Source organism: Aspergillus fumigatus, chromosome 2 (assembly GCF_000002655.1).
Source record: "Aspergillus fumigatus Af293 chromosome 2, whole genome shotgun sequence".
NCBI classification, from domain to species: Eukaryota; Fungi; Ascomycota; class Eurotiomycetes; order Eurotiales; family Aspergillaceae; genus Aspergillus; species Aspergillus fumigatus.
The window spans coordinates 2,038,888-2,049,796 of record NC_007195.1 but is presented as its reverse complement, the minus strand read 5'-3'; the positions used below and the strand labels follow the sequence as shown (position 1 = coordinate 2,049,796).

Sequence of the window (10,909 nt, the reverse complement as noted above, 5' to 3'; positions counted from 1 at the left end):
CACATTCACTACACGGAAACTACTGAGACCCAATCGCCTAGATGGAAGTGAAGAATTGGGATGGGTCGCGATAGAGGATACAGGGTAAGGGATACGTGACGATACTACAGACGAATAACACCAGCTTCATCTCAGCCGTCCCAAGAGTAGTATAGTAGACCGAACCGGGAATCTGATATTCAGGCAACGTTACGACATTAGATAAAACAGCTTTGATCGGACTGAGGCTGAACCGAAGGGTACGGGGAGAAAGGAATCAGGGACTTCCGGACAGTCTTCTGGTCAGGATGCAGGGGAGCAGTGGATGCGCTATGGTGATAGAGAGAGAAAAGACGGGCTCCGTAGAGCAGTGGTAAGAAAGAGAAAAAAAAAAACCAAAAAAAATTTCAGACTCATATCACACAAAAGCGCCATGCCATTTGTTTTCCTTTAAATGAAGAAAAGAAAGCTTTGTTTTCCTTTTTTGTTTCTCTCATTCTTTGCTCTTTTTCCTTGGGAGAGAAAAAGAGGAATAGCATTTTACTGCTCCCCGATCCCAGGTATCAAATATCTTCCAGGTTTCCCCTGATCAATTGTCCCGGACAGAGAATCAAACCACCGAGCCAGACCTGAGAGACATAAAACAAACATGGCCGACCTGATTCCCGTTGGCTATTGGATTTCCCCCCAGTTCAACCTCCGCACCGCCAAAAAAAGTCAGACGGCTTTTTTTGGTTTACTCCTGCTGCTCCTGGCTGGCCAGAGCGTTACGCTTGGCCTCGATACGCTCCTGTCGTCTCTCACGGAGGGCCTTGTTCTTGGCACGCTTGGCGTCCATCTCTTCCTTGAGCAGGCGCTCACGCTGTCTCTCAGCCTTGGCCTTCTGGATCTGTAAGGGTCGAAAAACGATTTGTCAGCCTCTTATCTCTATTCGCCTCGTAGTCGCCATCTTTGCATCCCGATGAAAAAAGGATATGAATCGAGAGGAAGACTTACGTGCTCAATCAGAGCGCGCTTGTGCTTGAAGGTGTTACCCTTGCTCAGGTGGTAGAGCTCGTGGTAAAGGTGCTTGTCGATCTTGCCGGCGGCACGGTAGCGGACGAGGAGGCGACGGAGAACACGCATGCGGCGCATCCAGAGGAGCTGGCTGTAATACGCAGACGTCCATCAGTAAAGGCTCTTTGCTTCATTCTCTTTCCCCCAGATGACTGCAGGGAGTGTGGCAACCGATCGAAGATCCTCCTCAACCGTTGACAGAGGCGGAGTGTGCATACCTGGGCATACGAGCGTCCTTGGTACCCTTACGCTTACCCAGACCGCGGTGTCTGCCGATTCTGCGAGCAGCGTTGAGCTCACGGGCACGGGCGCGGGAGTGCATGGTGACGGGCTTGCGGATGATGAGGCCATCGCTGACGAGCTTGCGGATAGTCTGGCGGGAGTTGGCGTTGGAGATCTCATTCATCTCATTGGGATCGAGCCAAATCTTGCGCTTGCCGCAGCCCACCACGGAGGCGGCGAGGCGCTTCTGGGTGCGAAGGTTGACCCTATAAAGCGAGAAACCACACGGTCAGCCTTTCTGTTGTTCAGAACCGGTCGAGGGGAGTCCCCAGCTGTCAGAGAAATTTCCCGGTAATGGGCCATTTCCAAGCGCTGATCGAGGGGGAAAATTCCATCAAATGACAGTATTTCCCCATGAGAGAGACAATATCAGGTTATGAAGATGGAACTCACATCTTGATGTCGGCGTATCGACGGTCGTTGGCGGATGATGTTCGTTGCACTCGTCGACGGGTAGAATTCCCAGGTGAGGAGTTTGAGATACGGGCGGTTGATTAGCTAAGCGACTGTGCTGCTAAGCGAGAGGGTCCACCTTAGGGTTTGTGCCCCGGACGCTTGTCCCGACCGGGGAAGAGGATTGAGCCTCAACGTCACGCAGCCTATGATATGATGTTATCTGACTGGAAAGATATCTGGAACATGTTATCCTGATCACATTGAAAAGACCTGAAAGGCTTATTCGGACTGATGGCTTTTTCTTGAATCTCTTTGTATTCGCACATCATCCACGGGCTCTCCCGGATCAATCACGTGACCCTTTTACATTGCTGGATGAGTGAATACTCAAGCGAGGGTTCAACGAGAGAGAAAGAAAATCATCGTTCATATCATTCGCTACTTTTGTAATCTAGTTTGCTCTATACTATACACCCGAATGAAGAGGGTATAGGTCTCGCTCAAGCCAACGTATGTAGAATGTAAACCGCGCTCAACTACTCATCAGCAAATGAGCCTTCCCCAAGATCGACTTTTCCAACGCTCCATAGTTCCTTCTCATCCTCAGCTTCGTCATTGGACAGTCCCAGTCCTCCCTGTCCACCTTCAGCCTCCTTGCGTTCTCTAGCCTGGCCGGCGAGACGTAGCGCAACTCGCTTGAAGTAGTCCGACATACTCCGCTTAGGTCCAGGGGGAAGTTCAGCCCCAGGCCCAGCCATATACTTGTCGAAAACAGCACTTTCAGATTCCTCAACCGAGAAGAGTGACAGGAACGCAGCTTCAGCAGCGAGCTTGACGGGAATGATGACATCACGAACACAGCTGAAAATCGGTGGTGCAAGCAGAGCCAGATGAGGCCGTGTCAGTTCGGGATGAAGTCGGCTCACCGTTCTCAAGACCACCAAAGTGAGACGGCGAACATCAGGAGGCACGCCCGCCTGTATGCAGGGCGCTAGCGCTTCGAAGATGGCCTTGTTCGTCTCGAAATTGCGACTCTCGTCCTCGATCAAAAGGAACTTCCCGGCCGCGAGGACGCTGTTCTCGGCAATGAAAGGCTGTAACAGAAATCAGAGCCACGAAGCTTGAAAGGCCAGTGAGTAAACTTACATCCTTGTTCGAGACGCCCTGACATATGATCGATTGAGTCTCGGCAGTGTAAGTCTCAGTGAGGGACGACGGTGAGTCAACCAGCAAGGCGTTCAGGCCTAGAATGGATGCGTGTGTCATATGGCTTGTGAGCACACGGTTCCTTGAATTAACATGTCAGAACTGCTCTAAGGTTGAAAGGTAAAATAGGATAGACCTACTTGATCAGTGGGCTTGCGGTAGACGCGGGAAGCACCTTCACCAGCGCACCAAGCAATTTGGCATTCGTGATAGCAACACCATCTGCTTGAAAAGTTAGCTCTGCAACGTTGACCTCGTCAATTTTGGATCTCAACTTACCAGTCTGATCGCTAGCATCATCGTCAATGAGTGCAAGGATAGCATTCTTCGAAGCCTCACTCATATTTGCGCCAGCTTTGCCGACGACCTCTTGTAGTGCCTTCATCATCGCATTCTTGACGCCCATATCATCTGTCTTTGTACCCGTAATCAATTCTGGTCAAGGATTAGTATCAACGCTGCTATCATTTTATCGCACAATCTAATTGACCTACCTGCAATGAGAGGATCCACCCTTGGAGTCAAGGTAATCAAGATTCCAAGACCCTTAGCAGCCCTGTTGCGTAGTGTCTCACTGGTAGAATCGGCTAGACCTCGCGCAAACGTACGTTGCAGTTGAGGCAGGAATGGCTTGACTGCCATCGGGATCTTCTCAAGAAGCTTGTTAAGCGTGAAGAAGATAGCACCTAATCCTGGTCAGTCCTATGAACGATACAGAAAGCAAGCCTCATATCAACCTACATTTGATATCCACTGAACGTTCAGAAACCACTCTGATCAAGGGACCAGTGATTTGAGTAACGAAAAGCTTCAACGAGTTTGCATTCGTACGGTCGATGATATCGCCAATGGCCAGAGCTGCTTGCGTACGCTGTTCCACATTGCCGTTGAGAAGACCCTGCAAGAAAATTGGTAGAATGGCAGTGATACCCTTCGGCAAGCTGAAACCTGGCAGATCGGCTCCAGGCACACCCACTTGTCGAAGAACCTGGCGTGTTGGAATAGTGAGGACTTCCATTTCCTCTTTGCGCATGTGAGACGTGAGGCCACTGAGTGCTGTCCAAGCTGCCTTGACAACTTCCTTATCGCTGTCGTCGAAGGAAATGAGCAGGACACGAATCAGATCCTGGTAGTACCTGGAGTAGTCGATCTCAGCTTCAGAGAAGAACTTGTTAAGATGGAGCGCAGCGCTGGCGCGGCGTCTGTGGTCATCGTGTTTCAGAAGAGTCATCATGACGTTCATCACGACATTCAGACCATCGAACTCATCCACCGATACCAAGACGGCATCGAAGGCGCTGTTCAGTTCTTCCCGATGCTCCTCGTCCGTAGTGGAAAGGATGTTGTCCATCAAGGAGTTGAGAATCGCGGGCAATCTACGCGTCAAGGCCGAACCTGCCACCTCAGCCAAGGAAGCGATGGCCCTTGCATTGAAGGCAGAGATGGGCGAACTGATCAAGGTTGGGATCAGGTTGGGTAAAATGATGTTAGCCCTTGTTTGCTCGGTAAGGAGCGTCAGTAGTGCTGACAGCGCTTGCTCAGCATCCTCGTTGTTTCTCAAAAGCATCAGGAGATGGGGCAAGACCTGGTCAACAGCCTTCTTGCCAAGAATCTGCTGCAGTGCATCGAAGGCTTCTGCTGCTGCTTCACGGACGTCTTCGTCACTATCGACAAGAGCAACCCGAACGGTTGAGATGAGGATCTTTTCGTAGTCCTCCAGGGCTTCAGGAGACGCAGAGGTAATGAGCTCTCTCAGGGCAATGCAGATACCTTGCTTGACATCCACATCGGGTGACGTACGGAGGCCTTCCTCGAGAGATGGCAGCAAAGTAGCGAGCACGGACTCGCCAGCCTTCTTGATAAGGTCTCCAAGAGCATTGCTGGCGATAACCTTGTGTTCCATGTTTGATGAACCAAGACGCCGAATGATGAACTGCGACAAAGTAGGCACCATCTCCTTGAGAGTTTTCGGTGAAGCGACAAGCGACTTCCAAACAGCCATCGCTGCGCTCTTGACAAGACCAGAAGTATCGCAGCGACAAATGAACAGAGCAGACAAGACCTTGTTTCTCCTCTCCTCGCCGAGGACCTCGAGCAGGGACTGTCCGGCTTGAGCAGCCTCTTCCTCTTCCTCTTCCGCATCTGCCTTGGCTGTGATACCCGTGATGCTGAAGAGCAGGTCACCCACCAGTTCAACAGAGCTCAATCTGATACGGTAGCTATCGTCCGCAAGACCGCGTTCAAGTTCCGGAAGAAGCAAGTCGATAGCCTTGGAAGAGAAGTTCTTGACCAGCAGACGACCAGCCTTGAGAGACGTCTCCCGAATGGAGTCGACATCATCTGCCAATCCCGCGAGAATGGGAGGAATAACCTTGCTAAGATATGGCGCAAAGCTGTTTCCAAAGCAGGCAGGCAGGAAAATAAAGAGTGTCATGAAGCCTTCCCGAACAGCTGGCTTGGAGCTTGAGACGTTCTGCAAGATTGTTGGCAGTGTCTCTTCCAGTCTTGTCGTTCCTAGACCTGCCAGAACCTCCGCAAGAGCCTGTGCGGATCCCAAACGATCACCGGCGCCAGTATCCGACTTGAGCGTAGTCATGAGGTTGGGAATGAGATCGGGTAGTGCATCCTCTCCGAGTTTCTCGATAAGTGAGCCGAGAGCTTTGGACGCGGTGGCACGAGTAGTAGGCACTGGATCGACGATGGCCAACTGCAATCCAGAAACGATAATGGGCAGGTGAGAGATAAGATCCTTCCGCTCAGTAAGATGAGCCAAACTGCCAATGATCTGTGCGGACTTCCTCTTGGTATTTGATCTGTCGCCAAGACCACGCTCAAGGATACGGACAACAAGCGCCAAAGAGGGAGCATCCAAATAATGAACGAAAGAGACCTTGATAAGTGCATCCAGAGCCTCATCTGTGTATTTGGTCGGATCACTCAGGGCCCTGAGGAGAACACTGACCAAACCCTTCACTTCGGGGTTGCTAATGACCTCACCAAATCGCTGCAGACTACGATTTGCGGCGTTGCGCACCTCCTTGTGAGTATTATTGAGCACCACAGTAAGTGGAGGGATGATGTCGGGCAAGCTTGCTGCCAATTGCTGGGGGTCGAGATAAGCCATTGCCCCAAGGAGATCGCAGGCTCCCTTTTGACTGCGCCATTGTGTGTCGTCAAGACCATCGAGGAGAGTAGGGAGAATCTTCTTCACACCGTAGGAGCTGAGATTAGAGAAGCAAGCCTTTGCTGCGTCGAGGCAAGCATCGCGAACGTCGATGCTAGGGTCACCGAAACCGGCAAGGAGCTGCGGCACGATCTGAATGACATATGGTTCAAATGTGCGCCCGAGGATGGTAGCGAAGAGTTCAAACGCTAACAGAGCACCAAGTCTCTGATGTGCCTCTTTCTTATTCTCAATTGCGTCTTTCAGGTGAGACATGACCTGGTACTCCCGCAGAGTGAAGATGCCCCTTCCACGAACGATACCAGCCAGACCGTAAGCCGCGCCACGCTGGGTAGCGTAATTCTTGGTCTGCAATAATTGATCCAGCATCTCTTGTACATACTCTCCACTCTTTGGCCCGCAGAGACGAATGAGTGGCGGAAGGCATCCCGAGACAGCCGATTGTACAGTTTCCGACGGAGTTGGGAGTGTTGCTAGAAGTCGCTTGATTACTGTTTGCAACCGCGGATCGTCCGCCTTGAGATGCTGAGCCAGAGAGCCGTAGAGAACAACCACTGCTTCATTGAGAAGGTCGGATGTTTTGCTTCCTTTGTCTGAAGTTTCTAGAGTGGTTTCCAGTATTTCCATCAACTCCTCCACCCGCTGCTGGCCGCGTGAGACGACGACGGATCTGCCACCGTCAGCCATTTGGGATCTCACCACAGAGTTTCTGTCGATCAAGGGCCCTCTTTCAATCAGAAAGCGAAGGAACGAAACAATCTGATCGCCTTCGAAACTATTTGTCATAGCACCAAAAGCGAGGGCGATGCCACTGCGGCATTCCCAGTGGTCGGTCGTATCCACCTTGAGCGGCATTCCGTACTTGTCCTTCGCAGGCTCTTTGGGCTTCACTTCCTCCTCGTACATCGACTGCAATTGCTGGACAATGTCCCCGAAGACCGACGGATTGAGTTCCACTGCATGGCCCAACGCGCGGGCAGCAGCGCCTCGGAGTTGGGAGTCCTTGGAAGAAAGATACGGAATGAGTTTCCCGTAGGAAGTCTCGTCGACCTCGAGGGCATTTTCTTCCCAGATATTTTCAGCGATTTCCGCGTTCTCTTCCACCTGATCGTGACAGCCCAACCAGATGTGTTCAGAGAAGTCCAGGTCAGTCAGATCAATTTCAGACTCAATAACCTGCAGCACCGAAGTTCGGACGGATGTATCTGGAATGATGGTGCCTTGCAGAAGGACAGTAAGCTCCTCATTGGTGATGTTGGACGAAATGCATCTACAGAAATCAAAGAGAGTATCCTTGATCAGCTTGTAGTGCTGGGTAAACTTCTGCATGGCAGTAAGCAGGTGATTCAAAACCTCAACGCGTGGAAGACGGTTGTCAGTGACTGTGCATGAAGTGTTAGCGATTCTCAGTCCTAATTATACCCTTGAGGGATGTCAGAACTCACATGAGCCGGAGTGGAATGACAGGAACTCCAGCGCCAGAAGCAACTGCTCTCCTTCTTCTTCCCCTTTGACTTCTTCGATGCCATTGCGGGTCAGAACCATGAATATCAAGGGAAGTATATATGCCAGGGATGTCATGTCGAATGGGCGTTGCTCAGAAGCAAATCGAAGGCGATAAAGAATTCTTGTGACAAGCCCTGTAACATGGTCAATAGATGCCTGAACTGCTAATGATATGTGAAAACTCACCACCAAGTGGCTCGGCTTCCATCTCAGGCGGCAGATGGGACCTGCCAATTGCTCGTAGTGTCGCAACACCAACGAAGGGGCGAAGAGGACCCAGGCGCGAGGAGACTTTCTCAGAGCATTTCACGTACGCTTTGGAAACGACGTCACCCGCGAACAAGCCCACGCCAGCTCGGGCCAGGGACAGCAGCGAGCTGACAGCGGGGTTGATCCACCCATCAGCATCAACGGCGGGCCCGCTCGCAAGCCCCTGAATAATGCCAGCTCCTCTTTCGATTCTCTTCACTTCCTGTAGAACCTCGTCACGGATCTTAGATTCCTTGGCAAGTTGAGCTTTGACCTTCGCTTGTTCATCCGCGCTAAGCTTCTTCTGCGTTTGACCTTTCTTCTGAGCTAATTGCGCCCGCAGCTCTTCTTCCCATTTAAGGGTGTCGTAGTCCTTAGTATTCTTGTCGAATGCTGGCTGCTTCGACTTGGTGTTAAGGACATCAACAAACATGGTCCCCTCTGGTGTGCGGGCAATGGCCGCATCGGTTGGTGTAAACCTAGAAAGACGAGATGCATCCAAATCGTCTCTGATCTGCCGAATCAGGCGAGGGACCATAGTGTTTGGTGCGACAAATGCCAAGTCCCCTGCAGCATTCCAGATAGCTCCATCAATTCCAGGGACTTTTGATTGGATGGGGTCCTGCGCCAAATCAGCTTGTTGATTCCTACTCTGGATGAAAACTAAAAGACCAACCTCATGCGCCTGCGTTAATTGCTTCATAAAGTCATCCGGATATTCACGCACAAGATCTCCAGGATCTGTACCAGTCCTTAAGCACTGTGCGATCCATGAAACATTGGGGATCAGTTCGGGCCTGCAAAGTACAAGAAGCTGAACGAGTTGACGCTTCAGATCAGATCGAATCTTATCGGACTGTATATTGGCGGCAGAAGGACAGATGGCCTTCGCTACGAGGTGCAGGAGCTTCTCACTCGCCGGTCCTGCAGACGATGCAGCAGACTCTTTCTCCGCCGTTCTCAGGGCGAGAATCCACGTCCACAGAGCTTCAGTGACAACGCGACCCATCAGTTCCGACCTTCGTAGATAAATTCCCATAAGCGCGTGAGCAGCTTCCTCACGCAAATTTGTGCGAAGCCCGGGAGCCGTGACAGCGTAAATGAATGCATGAGCCCATGCAATCTTGGCTGCAACTTCGGTGCCCTCGAACTTGGATCCAGACGAGACAGCCACAAGGGCGCGAACCATCCACTGGATCTCTGCTGGAGACGTCAACTTGGTATAAGCCTTAGGGTTGAGAAGAAAAGAAGGCTTTGGGGTGAAGAGCATCGACTGTGCCACGGTAGTTTCCCAGTCCGCCTTATCTAATCCCTGGGCGGTAGATACCCTTTCGTAGAGGGCAAGGTATACAAATGCTGCGGATAAAGAGCCATTCTGAGCTGAAGGTAGAGGATTTGAGGTTACCTCCTTGAACAAATCTCTCATTTTGTCGAGGAACTTGGTGACAAATGGTCCAACCTCGGAGGTAGCCAGCGTTGGTGCTTCAATACGCCAGAAGACGTCTCCAACAAGCAGATGCCAAAGCTTCCTGAACGGGATACGCTTATCCGCAATTCCTTTGACGACGGCATTGATGACATCGTCACTAACTTTCACCTTGGATTGAAGGAGGAAAGTGAGGTGCTTGCAGAGGGCCTTGATTTCTTGTTCCAATGCTACCTCGTTAGACTCCCGCGAGAAGACAGGAGCAAACCCTTGCACTATGTCTTTGGAGACACTCTCACTAGGCAGGATACCACAGACCGCTTGAGCATACACAGCACGATGCTCCGGGCTAGTGATTTTCTGGGTCTTGATGGGCCCGATGATCTCACCAGCGATCTTGACAAGCCATTCCTCCTTTTTAGACTTTGAAAGGATGGACTCCAGAGATTGCACAGCACCTTGCCTAATAGTTGCATTGTTTGATTTCATGCTGGAGAGAAGGTGCTTCAGAAGCCGAGAGAACAGAATCTCAGAAAGGTCAAAGTCCTCTGGCAGAGAAGAGCATAGTGAAGGCACCAATCCACCCAACACCACCTCTGGAGCACGCAAGAGTGATTTCTCAAGAGGAGGTACTAGCTCTGATGTGAAATCCTCGTAGGTAATAAAAGAGGCGAAGAAGTCGGATAAGCCGCTTGCGATGTGGTTTGGTACTGCAGCTTTTGAGCCGACCAATTCTTTGATGTAGTATGCGAGGATCAATTTCTTTTCATTCTCCAGGACGGCCTTGCTGTTCGGTAAGCGGGCGCATACACCAGAAATGACACCGAGGAAGGGCGCATTCTTCTGCCCCGCCGCCGAGTCACCAGTCAGCCGAGCGACTGACTGGCGGACAGCATCCTCGCCCCAATTGTCTGACGAGAAAATGGCGCGTAGAGCACGTCTCGTAACAGTAAGGGCAGACTGTTTCAACGTTGGTCTAGGACGAGCAGCAAGACAGGTTTCGAGAGCCTTTGCATCCACAGCGACAATGTCCAGGACGATTGAGAGGTGTGTGTCCGGGTCATTTTTCAATATCTGCAGCAGAAGGGAGCACCATTCCAGCAGGACAAACGCGGAAGATGGGGCTAATCCGGGTTTAGAAGCCTCAGCGAGCAGATTCTGGGTGAGGTATTTCAGATCTTCGGTCGGAACGGGCGCCTTGAGGATCGTGCGCAGACATTGCTGGACGGCTTGTCGAGAGGGGCGATCAACGTAGAGCGGATAGGTTGTAAAAAGGAGTCCTATAAGGGACTGCCGGATTTCTTGTGGTAACTCAGTGCCTAAAAAGTCGAAAGAGAACAGAGCGCGTGAGCAATGTCCATGCTGAAAGGCTGACTCCGGAGGGGTGAGCAACAACCAACTTACCAATTCTATCGCGGAGCTCCTGGAGAGCATGAGTTCTGCGAGTAGTCGAGCTCGAGAAGAGAGCGACTCGCAGGCTCTCCAGGTCTCCTGATTTCACCTGTTCCCATGGAAAGTCGTCCATGTTAGGTGGGCTGGAGCATGTCGGCGTTCGCTAGAAGCCTTCCCGCAATGCTGTCATAAGAGTTTTCGACGTTGTGGGGGAGGAGCTCCGTCAACCGCAG

General features: G+C 51.4%; 2 protein-coding genes across 2 annotated transcripts; both read right to left on the bottom strand.

Annotated features, from left to right (window-relative positions):
• Positions 1-153: 153 nt before the first annotated feature.
• AFUA_2G07970 (60S ribosomal protein eL19) lies at positions 154-1,803 on the bottom strand. The gene is made up of 4 exons (XM_077804114.1): positions 1,711-1,803; positions 1,254-1,523; positions 976-1,126; positions 154-868 (listed from the first exon to the last, which is right to left on the bottom strand). Coding segments are annotated over exons 1-4 (576 nt in total). The 5' UTR covers positions 1,713-1,803; the 3' UTR covers positions 154-715.
• A 141-nt stretch (positions 1,804-1,944) lies between these two features.
• Positions 1,945-10,809, bottom strand: AFUA_2G07960 (putative translational activator; the record flags this gene model as incomplete). The annotated part of the gene is made up of 10 exons (XM_750038.3): positions 1,945-2,807; positions 2,860-3,001; positions 3,060-3,141; positions 3,199-3,354; positions 3,414-3,605; positions 3,661-7,485; positions 7,549-7,743; positions 7,796-8,480; positions 8,535-10,603; positions 10,689-10,809. The coding sequence occupies 10 exons, from the start codon at positions 10,807-10,809 to the stop codon at positions 2,250-2,252; spliced, it is 8,025 nt and encodes a 2,674-aa protein (XP_755131.2). The 3' UTR covers positions 1,945-2,249.
• Positions 10,810-10,909: the final 100 nt, after the last annotated feature.